This window comes from Nerophis ophidion, linkage group LG13, assembly GCF_033978795.1.
Source record: "Nerophis ophidion isolate RoL-2023_Sa linkage group LG13, RoL_Noph_v1.0, whole genome shotgun sequence".
NCBI lineage: Eukaryota > Metazoa > Chordata > Actinopteri > Syngnathiformes > Syngnathidae > Nerophis > Nerophis ophidion.
Genome location: NC_084623.1, coordinates 40,948,435 through 40,961,937, shown reverse-complemented (window position 1 = coordinate 40,961,937; position 13,503 = coordinate 40,948,435). Strand labels below are relative to the sequence as shown.

Below are 13,503 nucleotides of genomic sequence, written 5' to 3'. Positions count from 1 at the left end.
ATAGGCAGTTCCCAATGTTGTACATTGTTTTTGTTCCCTCTTGGATTTTTACCTTGTCTTTTGCCCACAATTGCTGTGCTGCCTGGCACAAAAATGGGATTGCAAAAACGTTCATACATAGAGACACTGTTCGTACACCAAAGTATACTTTTATTTGGCCTTGTAAATCGAAGAGGGCTTGGTAAATCAAGAGTCCATTGTACTTTCTTGAATTCAAATAGTGTTTCTCACATTGTTTATCAAAGAACTGGCACTCACAACTCTAATTGGCCCCATGGTGGATTATTTTGCTGTTGAAAAATTAAGCACAGGGAGTGACTGGCTAGCATGTGGTATGTCTTAGTTTTGCGGAATGATAGACGGGCAAACAAATTAGTTTGAGCTGAAGTAAAACGGAAAATTATCTTTTGTCAATTTTCTAGAAAGTTACAAAAACTCGTACGGCCTGTAGGATGTGACTTTCACTATACATTGGGCTTTTTACCTTTCCCCGGTAACTGTAACAAAAAAATATATCATCGCATCATCTGTGTTTCTAACAAAACTTGACGAGTAAAGTATATTTTGCAACCCTACACGCTATAGGGCTATATTGTTTTTTCTTCCATACCAGTGTGAGAATCAGGCTATTGATTGTTGTTACCACAAACTGACCACGCTCCTCTCTCAGATGATTTTTGTCCCTAGAGATCTAACAACAATGTTCTTCATATCGGGTCTCTCGTAGGAGGTGACTCTCAAAAGAAAGGGTGCCTATAAGGTGACATGATATCAGCCTTTGGTTTTTCAAAAGACTGTAAAGTAAAACCATGCATGAACTATTTGGCCAAGGATGTGAGTTACCAAAAAGTGGACCATGAGTCTTGAAATGTCAGGGCTGTGATCTGATATTCTTAACCAATGGGTAGGTGGCGCTTGTTTCGTTCACCCCCACAAGGGAGGGTCACATCAATAAGAAGCCATATGGCAGAAAGTACTCTTTCGACACAAGACCAAGAGACTGGATCTTACAAAACACAACTTTTCAAAACAGAGAAGAAGATCAAACACAGTAAGTTTAATGCTTGTATCCTTTTTTTTCTTATAGTGTGTATATGTTAAGAGCACACAGTCAAGTTGTTTATCTTAGAGGCAGAAGAAAAACTGTGGCTAAAAAAAACTTAAATGCTCAGTCACTTTTTTCAGTTTTTTGTGTTGACTGTTGAAATTTTCAACATATCAAATTCAAGTCCAAACGACAGTAGAGTACAGTCATGTGGTTTCTCTCAGCTGATATACAGGGTGTCCATAAAGTCTTCACATATTGTATAACATACACATATAGTATAGAAATGATAGGTTTACTGATTAATGCGTACGATGAATACTGCAGAACATGAATAATAAGATATGTGATAATGTCAATTATTTTATAAATACAAATACAAATGTTAAAATATAATACATACAAACATGTATTATGTAATTCTAATAATAATAAATACACATCAAAGTAAAAAAAAAAAAAACCTCATAATTGTATTTGATTTATTTAAAGAAAAAATAGTCCAGACTTCAAGGATCTCCAGTATAAAATAAAGACAATGTGCGAGTATATGAATGAAAGAATGGTAATATGTAAAAGTTGCCGATAAGCAGAAAACAAATAATCATTGAAAAATAATTATCTCTCTTGCTGCTTGTTGCATGTTTCTAAAAATTTGTATTTTTATTTCAGATGCTTGTATCACCCCTTTTGATCCTATTGGGGGTGGTCTCTCTCCATGGTTGTGCTGAGGCCCAGTCCATCAACCAAATACTCAAAGATAGCGCTAGTAAGCTTTGCAAAGAACAGGCATTCTCAGTTTTTTTTTGGTTTTTTTTATATTAGTATAGATATATTTAATATTATTGTGGCTGTATTTTCGCAGGCTTGTGGAACTGTATGTACTGCATCAGAGGTTTCTAATATGTTGCTGATCTTAGCATCTCTCCTTGTACTATACAGTCTGTGGTATAAATTTTAGATGAAAAATTTTCATAGTTTTTTTTAATGCATTACATGCTATGATTTAAAATACATTATGTTTTTTAGCTTTATTAGATACTTCTCAACATGAAACAACACTTGTTTTACCCTATATGGTAGAAATAGTAAGATAAATAACACATATGATGTAATGTTGTATACAAAAGACATAAGACACAAAAAATAAATTCACATCCAAATTGCGATATTTATTTATTCCTATTCTAAATGCATTCATGATTTGGGGACTTTATTAAAAAAAAAAGTATTATTATTTTTTATTATGTATTTTTTTTTAAATCATCCATCCATCCATTTTCTACCGCTTATTCTCTTTTGGGGTCGCGGGGGGCGTTGGCGCCTATCTCAGCTACAATTGGGCGGAAGGCGGGGTACACCCTAGACAAGTCACCACCTCATCGCAGGGCCAACACAGATAGACACATTCACACACTAGGGTCAATTTAGTGTTGCCAATTTTTGGATAAAAAAATATTATGCAACTATTTTTGACATTATTCACACTTTTGCTTTTATTAATTTTCATATTTCATATTTTAGTGTTGTAAGTATTGTATTTGTATAGCTTCTCAAATGCTTTGTATAATTTCAAACCCATCTATTATTTAGCTGGAATTAGGTTGGAGATGAGGTTGCTCTATTCTCCTTGTATTAACATTCTGTGATTTTTATTTATAAAATGTCAAAAATAAATTTTTAAAAAGATGGCTTTCAGACCAACACTGAGCTAGTGTGTGAATGTGAGTGTGAATGTTGTCTGTCTATCTGTTAGCCCTGCGATGAGTTGGCGACTTGTCCGGGGTGTACACTGCCTTCCGCCCGATTGTAGCTGAGATAGGCGCCAGCGCCCCAAGCTACCCCAAAGGGAATAGGCGGTAAAAAATGGATGGATGGATGGATGGGCTTTTAGACCAACACTGAGCGTATAAGTCATGCATCAACAGCCAAGAGGAGCTTTTGTAACCTGTGACCTGTTTTGGAAAAGTTTTATTACAATTTATACACCAAATAATATGTTATGAGAATTGTTTTTAATCGTGTATCGATTTTGAATTGAATTGTCACTCCGTGAATCAGAATCAAATCGTGAAGTGCTCAAAGACTCCCACTTCAACCATGCGGTGATATAGACACCCACAACATACATACACACACGCACAAAGTTTCTAAACAGAACCACTAACCTGTAGAAATACTGTAATGTTTTCGATGATGATGATGATCTGCTGTGCAATAAATAGCAATACCTTAATTTTTTATAAGTTATTTTTATTTTTTAAGATTGAAAATGCTTAGTTTAGGCCAAACATTAAAGGCCTACTGAAGCCCACTACTACCGACCACGCAGTCTGATAGTTTATATATCAATGATGAAATATTAACATTGCAACACATGCCAATACGGCCTTTTTAGTTTACTAAATGGCAATTTTAAATTTTGCGCGAAGTATCCTGTTGAAAACGTCTCGGTATGATGACTCGTGCACGTGACGTCTCGGATTGTAGCGGACATTTTTTTCCAGCCCGATCCAAGCTATACGTAGTCTGCTTTAATCGCATAATTACACAGTATTCTGGACATCTGTGTTGCTGAATCTTTTGCAATTTGTTCAATTAGTAATGGAGACGTCAAAGAAGAAAGATGTAGGTGGGAAGCGGTGTATTGCAGCTGTCTTTAGCAACACAAACACGGCCAGTGTTTTCTTGTTTACATTCCCAAAGGTGAAGCTTTACTACGGAACAGAACGGTCAAGCGAACAAGGTTCCCGACCACATGTCAACCGGCAGGTTTCGGTGAGGAAATTGTGGTAATAAGTCGGCTCTTACCGTAGACATGAGCGGAGCTTGCGTCCTCCTGCAGCTGCGGACTCTCTTGCCTCCTCCCACCGGAGACACTGGCTGTCACCACACCCGTGGCCACACCCCTCCGACTTTCAGTTACCATATAATCTCACTAAAACACTAGTAACACAATAAGCAGATAAGGGATTTTCCAGAATTATCCTAGTAAATGTGTCTAATAACATCTGAATCGCTCCCACTGCCCTCGCCTTTTTTTTCTTCTTTTTTTTCTACTCCTTCAATCTCACTATCCTCATCCACAAATCTTTCATCCTCGCTCAAATTATTGGGGAAATCGTTGCTTTCTCGGTCCGAATCGCTGTCGCTGCTGGTGGCCATGATTGTAAACAATGTTCAGATGTGAGGAGCTCCACAACCCGTGACGTCACGCACACACCGTCTGCTACTTCCGGTACAGGCAAGGCTTTTTTATTAGCGCCCAAAAGTTGCGAACTTTATCGTTGATGTTCTCTACTAAATCCTTTCAGCAAAAATATGGCAATATCGCGAAATGATCAAGTATGACACATAGAATGGACCTGCTATCCCCGTTTAAATAAGAAAATCTCATTTCAGTCGGCCTTTAAGTAAAATTTGCTTTAACATGCCTCTGTTTTTTTTTTACTAATAACAGGCTGTAGTCAAACAGTGAAGATCCATGATATGATTTTCTAATAAATATATTTTGAAAAACTGCGATAGAGTGAAGCCCAAATTTTAAAGCGATAGAGGCGAGGGATGACTGTTTTTCGGTACAAGTTTATTCGTACTCTGGTTTACTCCCACAGTCCAAGAAATGTGCATGTTGGCTCAACCTAGTACTTTTTATCGATATTAGAACTCGTAAATAGTTGCAATTGACTGGTGACCCAAAAGTCAGCTGGGATAGACTCTAGCTCAACTTTGGACCCGAAAAAGGAATGAAAAGATTGATGGACTCAGTACAATGCTGTAGAATTGTACAATCTTTTACACTATTGATAAAAACAACCACAATGATGTTGCATTCAATGAAATATGTGCACCATAATGTGCATCTGGAAAGTATTCACAGCATTCACACTTTTTCCACATTTTGTATTGTTACACAGACTTACTCCAAAATGGGATAAATTCATTTTTGTCCCTAAATTATACACTCAATACCACATATTAACAGTGTAAAAAGGGTTCGTTTTGTTTTTTGATTTTGCTGAATTATCAAAAATAAAAAAATAAAATAGAACATGCTCAACAATTGGTTGATGCACCTTTGGCAGCAATCACAGCCTCAAGTCATTTTGAATACGATGCCACAAGCTTGGCACACCTATCTTTGGGCAGTTTCGCCCTTTCCTCTTTGCCCATTCTTCTTTGCAGCATTACACAAGCTCCATCAGATTGGATGGGAAGTGTTGGTTTTCATCCAGAATCCCTCTGTACATTGCTGCATTCCTCTTAGTCTAGTCAGGGAGGTGACTAAGAACCCGATGGTCACTCTGTCAGAGCTACAGCATTCCTCCGTGGCGAGGAGAACCTTCGGGAAGGACAACCATCACTTCAGCATCCCACCAATCAGGCTTGTATGGTATACTGGAAAAACGGAAACCATTTCTTTGTAAAAAGTTTGACAAAATGCACCTGAAAGACTCTCAGATCAAAAGAAACTAAATAATCTGGTCTGATGAGACAAATATTTAATTCTTTAGCATGAATGCCAGGTGCCATGTTCAACACCAGGCCAATACCATCCGTATAGTGAAACATGGTGGTGGCAGCATTATTCTGTGGGGGTGTTTTCCAGTGGCAGGAACTGGAAAACTAGTCAAGATAGAGGGAAAGATAAATGCAGCAATGTACAGAGACATCCTGTATTAAAAAAATAATGCTTCCCAGGTAACCTGATGGAGCTTGAGAGGCAAAGAGGATTGGGCGAAACTGGCCGAAAATAGGTATGCCAAGCTTGTGACATCATATTCAAAAATAATTGAGGCTGTAATTGCTGCCAAAGGTGCATCAATAAAGTAGCGAGCAAGGGCTGTGAATACTTATTTATCTGATTTCTTTATTTTTAATACATTTGAAAATAAAATAAAAAATTCACATATTGATTATGGGGTGTTGTTTATAGAATTTTGTGGACAAAAATTCCCTTTTCCCTTTTGGAATAAGGCTGCAACATAACAAAATGTGGAAAAAGTGAAGCACTGGGATTACTTTCCGAATGCACTGTATATTCAACGTGTCCCATTGTTTGATAGATTGATTGAAACTTTTACTAGTAGATTGCACAGTACAGTACATATTCCGTGCAATTGACCACTAAATCAGGGGTGTCAAACTCATTTTAGATCGGGGGCCACATGGATAAATATCTACTCTCAAGTAGGCCGGACTGGTAAAATAACGGCGCGATAACATAAAAATGAAGACAACTTCAGATAGTTTTCTTTGTTTTAAAATAGAACAAAAAATGTGCTAATCAATATGTTGTTGTTATTTATTTTTTTTACACTTACATGTTGCGTTTAATAGTATTCTATCTTTTTTTGACGTTATTTATACTTTCTGAATAAATTATGTGATAATGTACATCAGTCAACTCATTGGTGTTCATTTTCAATCTATAAAGATAAAAAAATAATATCAAAATCAAATTACAGTATTTTATCTATGCAGTTTGATTGTTTTCCTCCACTGGTGCGCTAACATCATGTGTTTTTTTTTATTTTTTTTACATATTTAGCATCATCGACAAAAATACAAGAATTGCTATTGTGACATCTAGTGGACACATTTAGAACAGCAGTTTCTTTCATTCAAAAATTCCGGCTCATTTTTATACTTAGCAAACTCATCCCGCGGGCCGGATAAAACCTTTTCGTTTGACACCCCTGCACTAAATGGTAACACCCGAAAAAGTGTTTCATCTTTTTTAAGTCGGGGCCCATGTTAATCAATTTAGGGTAATAGTTTTGATCGACGACTGAAAACTTAAAAGTCAGCAAACAAGAGCTTCAACGTTCTGTCCTGTCTCAGTCCACATGGAAGACACCCTGCTCTGTGGCGCGTGGGACTGCGACTGTACCTTTAACCGCCTGCGCGGGTGCTGTTGCGCGGCCAACGACTTGTTCCGAGTTGAGGACGAAACCTTCAGGAGGCTGGCGTCTTTGGGGGACGGTATCGCCATGCTCAGGGGCAGAGTGGGCGCTTTAACCGGTAAGTTTGTCCGTTCACGTGCACAGAAAGGGGCGAAGGCAAAACAGCAGTGGCAATTGGTCGGATCATCTCACAAAGTGGGACTGTAATTACTTTTTTCCCCCTCTCACAGCTGGCATTAAGATTGCCTTCAAAGCCGGTATAGACCCATATCTGTTAACGACTTCTGATGAAAAATGCTTTGGGCCTTTCAACACCAATGTACCGATACCTTACACTCTTGTGACTCTGAATGACGGCAATGGATACAACCCTTCTCTGGGTAGGAAACACTCACCTTTATACCTGTCCTTGCCACCGTTAGACTCACTCACTCACCATCATGTCTCGCAGGCGTCTTCACAGCGCCACATGCCGGAGTTTATGTCTTCTCCTGCACCGTCTACTCAGCGGTGAACTTGAACCAGCGCCTGTACCACAAAGTAGACACAATTATCCTCCCACACAATGAATAGCGTTGCCATGACATGACATGGAACATTTTGAAGCTTAAAGTGGGTGTTTCCTCGCAGGTTGTGATGGTGAAGAATGGCGAGGTGCTGACCAGCGTGTGGGAGGACAATCGAGAAGATGCTGAAGACAGCGGCAGTCATGTAATCAGTCCAATTGATCCAAAATGGAAAGAAACACGCAGTTTCAGTCAGCTGTTTATTGATTTTTTTTTTTTTTTTTTTTGTTATTTGTGTTGTTAGACGCTTACTGTGGAGATGCAGAGAGGCGATCAGGTGTACATGGAGCTGGAGTCTGGAAGAAAACTCTGTACAAATCTATACTCTAATGTCTTTACTGGTTACATGCTGTATGCTTACACAGATGAGTAACCGCAACCCCAAAAACACAAGAGGGGATATCCTACTCATTTCATGCTCAAATGATATCAGTAGGGCACTATATTAAGTTTCTTTGATTAAAATATTTGATTAATACCAATTTGTGTACATGGTAAATCGGCATTCTTCTCCTCTTGGCCAAAAAGAGATTCCGCAACCTCCTCCCTGATCAGGACTCCCCGTTGCAGTTTTAATATTTTTGGCCTCATTTCCCCTGACTAAAATGGGACACTAACAAATCAAAACAAATACACATTAACTAAAACACTGACAAAATAAACTGACTATTTATGCAATGAATAAAAACGAGACAAAAATGTTAACGGAGACGAAATGCAGTGGTGTGCCGTCAGGGCCAGCAAAGCCTTCTCTGCTGGCCTAACATGACCAGAAATCATAATCATCATTAAATATAAGATTATTTTTTAATTTACTTTCCTTAAATATCTAAAAGTATTCATATTCCACTCATAAAACCTACTCAGTGGCCTAGTGGTTAGAGTGTCCGCCCTGAGATCGGTAGGTTGTGAGTTCAAACCCCGGCCGAGTTATACCAAAGACTATAAAAATGGGACCCATTACCTCCTTGCTTGGCACTCAGCATCAAAGGTTGGAATTGGGGGTTAAATCACCAAAAATGATTCCCGGGCGCAGCCACCGCTGCTGCCCACTGCTCCCCTCACGTCCCCGGGAGTGATCAAGGGTGATGGGTCAAATGCAGAGAAAATTTTCGCCACACCTTGTGTGTGTGTGTGTGTGTGTGTGTGTGTGTGTGACAATCATTGGTACTTTACTTTATTCTCTTCATGTCATTATTGGGTTGCAAAGGGGTGGAAAGTTATCGGAAACTTTCCACCCCTTTGCAACCCTAATCATTCACAACTATTAGTATCAAACCTTAGTTCAGGCTGATTACAAAGAAAATACTAACCAATTATACTGCAAAAGAAGCGACTCATAAAAGCGCTATATAAATATAATTCACTTCACTTCACTTCATCCATTTTCTGCCGCTTATTCCCGTTCGGGGTCGTGGGGGGCGCTGGCGCCTATCTCAGCTACAATCGGGCAGAAGGCGGGGTACACCCTGGACAAGTCGCCACCTCATCGCAGGGCCAACACAGATAGACAGACAACATTCACACTCACATTCACACACTAGGGCCAATTTAGTGTTGCCAATCAACCTATCCCCAGGTGCATGTCTTTGGAAGTGGGAGGAAGCCGGAGTACCCAGAGGGAACCCACGCATTCACGGGGAGAACATGCAAACTCCACACAGAAAGATCCCGAGCCTGGATTTGAACCCAGGACTGCAGGACCTTCGTATTGTGAGGCAGACGCACTAACCCCTCTGCCACCGTGAAGCCCCTCATAAAAACTAATAAGAATACATTCACATACAATTATGCAGAAATAAACATCACCCATCCATCCATTTCCTACCACTTATTCCCTTTGGGGTCACGGGGGGCGCTGGCGCCTATCTCAGCTACAATCGGGCGGAAGGCGTGTACAGCCTGGACAAGTCGCCACCTCATCGCAGGGATACAATACATAAACACCCTGGACAAGTCGCCACCTCATCGCAGGGATACAATACATAAAACACTCTAATCTACAAGACAAAAATTAATAAAACAATTCATGCTGATTTTTAATCGAAATTAAGTCAGTATTAAAGGGGAATTTTGCCTATCGTTGACAATCATTATGAAAGACATGACGATGAATGTATTATTTTTTGGATGCATTCTAATCCGTAAACAAATGGAAATTAAAGCCTAGTTAGAATGGAGTCAATGCCTTGTATTCTACCCATAAATCCCTCTAAAAAACATCCAAAAAGCACCAACAATACTCTATTCACATTCCGTTACTTGAAAATTAACCAAGTATTAGTGATATTGTTATTATAAATAAATTAACTACATTCATAATAAATAACAATAGGTTTCTTAAAGAAACCATCATTAAAATTAGAGTGCCAATGAAAATACAGCTTAATTACTTGGGTCATATTTTTTGTGCTTCAGAACCTTCTCAATGACTTTAGTTCCAGACTTCTTCTGTTTGTTTGTAATTGTCTTTACTGCCACAGGTGGTGGAAAAGTGTATTACAATAGAGTACTGCTGCGGCCCATGCGTCGGACCACACCTGAGAAACTGATTTTTTTTGATAGCCCTCTAGTGGACGCTCGTGGCCCAACAATGGCTTATGGCTCTATGGTTAAGAAACACTGGAATAAACCGTTTGCTTTACTTAAACTCCTTTCATCACGTGATTATGTGCGAATTTGCAATTACTCGTAAAAGTCTGTGCTATATCGCTTACTTGTTAGACCATGATTTCTGATATTTAACCTGCCTTATATTTTACAGTGTCATGTCTTGAGACTCCTAACACAGCTGCACTTGCTGCTGAATAATGCTGACGCTTGCACTTTGATACATAAAATGAGATACATTAAGCAGGTTTTGGCCTCCAATCTCGTGCTTGTGTGGATTTAAAGAAGAACGTTCATAAAATATTTTCACCACTTTTCGGATGATGCATCGACTTACAACTAGTTGCATGACATCTCTGTTATGGCCTGTGGGGGTCTGTCACTGACACTAAGCAACTTTGAGGAGGGTGGCAGGTACAAAAAACTACAAATGTGCCTAACTTGCTTTACCGCATACATCACTCCCCCTTTCCCCATTTGTTCAAAAGAACGGCTACGTGTAATTACTGTTATCATGGCAGAAACTACGAACCCTGTTTCCATATGAGTTGGGGAAATTGTGTTAGATGTAAATATAAACGGAATACAATGATTTGCAAATCATTTTCAACCCATATTCAGTTGAATATGCTACAAAGACAACATATTTGATGTTCAAACTGATAAACATAATTTTTTTGTGCAAATAATCCTTAACTTTAGAATTGGATGCCAGCAACACGTGACAAAGAAGTTGGGAAAGGTGGCAATAAATACTGATAAAGTTGAGGGATGCTCATCAAACACTTATTTGGAACATCCCACAGGTGTGCAGGCTAATTGGGAACAGGTGGGTGCCATGATTGGGTATGAAAACAGCTTCCCAAAAAATGCACAGTCTTTCACAAGAAAGGATGGGGCGAGGTACACCCCTTTGTCCACAACTGCGTGAGCAAATAGTCAAACAGTTTAAGAACAACGTGTTGTGTTTTTAGTGTGTTCCTGCCTTCTCCTTGTCTGCACCTGTGTTTTTTTAGTGATTCGTCCTCGGCGAGGGGCGGACCTTGTGGCGCACCTGCTTGCAATTAGCTCACCTGTATTTAGGCTCGTCACTCACAGCTTGACCTTGCCAGTTATTGTTTCCTGAACCCTGCACCTACATGTGCCTGCCTCGCCTCATCTGTCTCGGTACGTTGCCTTTTCTTAGTCATGTTTATCGTAACTTCAATGTGTTTTTTTTCCCTAGCCTCCTTGATTTAAAGAGGACTTTTGCTGTGCTAAGTGCGCCCTGGCTTTTTCCCCGCCGACCACAGAAGAAACGGTTTTGTTAGTATTCATGGTGTGCACTTCTGCCCCATCGCTTTTTGTCACCCCTTTTTGGACTTATTAAATGTTTTCGTTTTTTGTATTCTACCTTGCCTCCCGTTTCTGCATCCCGGGGTCACACTATTGTACATTTCCTAACACATTGTTCCTCAAAGTGCAATTGCAAGAAATTTAGGGATTTCAACATCTACGGTCCATAATATCATCGAAAGTTTAGAGAATCTGGAGAAATCACTTCACATAAGCGGCATGGCCGGAAACCAACATTGGAATGACCGTGACCTTCGATCCCTCATACGGCAGTGTATCAAAAACCGACATCAATCTCCAAAGGATATCACCACATGGGCTCAGGACACCTCAGAAAACCACTGTCACTAAATACAGTACGTCGCTACATCTGTAAGTGCAAGTTAAAGCTCTACTATGCAAAGCGAAAGCCATTTATCAACAACATCCAGAAACGCCGCCGGCTTCTCTGGGCCCGAGATTCGACATTGTGTCATCCGGACCAAAGGGGAAGCGAACCATCCAGACTGTTATCGACGCAAAGTTCAAAAGCCAGCATCTGTGGTGGTATGGGGGTGCATTGGTGCCAAAGGCATGGGTAACTTACACATCTGTGAAGGCACCATTAAGGCTGAAAGGTACATACAGGTTTTGGAACATCATATGCTGCCGTCTAAGCGCCGTATTTTTAATGGACACCCCTGCTTATTTCAGCAAGACAATGCCAAGCCACATTCAGCATGTGTTACAACAGCGTGGCTTCATAAAAATAAAAGTGCGGGTACTTTCCTGGCCCACCTGCAGTCCAGACCTGTCTCCCATTGAAAATGTGTGGCGCATTATGAAGCGTAAAATTAGACAGCGGAGACCCCGGACTGTTGAACGACTGAAGCTCTACATAAAACAAGAATGGGAAAGAATTCCACTTTCAAAGCTTCAACAATTAGTTTCCTCAGTTCCCAAACGTTTATTGAGTGTTGTTAAAAGAAAAGGTAATGTAACACAGTGGTGAACATGCCCTTTCCCAATTACTTTGGCATGTGTTGCAGTCATGAAATTCTAAGTGAATTACTATTTGCAAAAAAAAGTAAAGTTTATGAGTTTGAACATCAAATATCTTGTCTTTGTAGTGCATATATGGGTTGAAAATTATTTGCAAATCATTGTATGCCGTTTATATTTACATCTAAAACAATTTCCCAACTCATACTCTGCTTGCATATCGGCAGACTGGGGTAGATCCTGCTGAAATCCTATATATTGAATGAATACAGAATCGTTTTGAATTAGAAAAATATCGTTTTTGAATTGAATCGAAAAAAATCGATATATTATCAAATCGTGACCCCAAGAATCGGTATTGAATCGAATCGTCCATCAATCCATCCCTTTTCTGCTGCTTATTCCCTTTGGGGTCACTGGCGCCTATCTCAGCTACAATCGGGCAAGTCGCCACCTCATCGCAGTGAATCGAATCGTGGGACACCCAAAGATTCGCAGCCCTGCTATTTAGGCTAGCTTTATGTACATGTTGCATCTTTATGCCTCGTTTGTAGGTATATTTGAGCTCATTTAATATCCTTTACTATGGTATGTCGTCTGTGTGTTTAGTTTGTGTTTCATGACACATTATCTGTATGTAATATTGGCTGCTTTTCTGATAGTTGTTTGTGCGCCATGTTGTTCCAGACCACAGCAAACGTTACCCAACCTGCAAAGATTGTAATAAATCCATTTAAAGAAGACGGCCTGTAGTTTCCTTTAACTTAAGACACACACATATATACATTTGGTCATTCTAAGACTTCTCACCCTCTGGGTAGTTTTACTAATGTTTTCCAATGTTGTAAAAATGTGTCAGCCTGCGACACATAGTCATTTTGATAGTAGGTTAACATAGCTAAATTAGTTACGTACACCATGTGTTGCCATCATTCTAACACTTATATAAGTCTTTTAATCTTTTGCGGCTCCGGACCGATTACTTTTTTGTATTTGTGGTCCAATATGGCTCAACATTTTGGGTTGCCGACCCCAGGGGTCGATTATTTATCTCACAAAG

General features: G+C 39.6%; 1 protein-coding gene across 1 annotated transcript; it reads left to right on the top strand.

Annotated features, from left to right (window-relative positions):
* Nucleotides 1–972: 972 nt before the first annotated feature.
* Nucleotides 973–7,962, top strand: cbln18 (cerebellin 18). The gene is made up of 7 exons (XM_061919478.1): nt 973–1,051; nt 1,718–1,814; nt 6,890–7,069; nt 7,182–7,331; nt 7,403–7,491; nt 7,582–7,662; nt 7,762–7,962. The coding sequence occupies exons 2-7, from the start codon at nt 1,718–1,720 to the stop codon at nt 7,888–7,890; spliced, it is 726 nt and encodes a 241-aa protein (XP_061775462.1). The 5' UTR covers nt 973–1,051; the 3' UTR covers nt 7,891–7,962.
* The last annotated feature ends 5,541 nt before the right edge of the window (nt 7,963–13,503 follow it).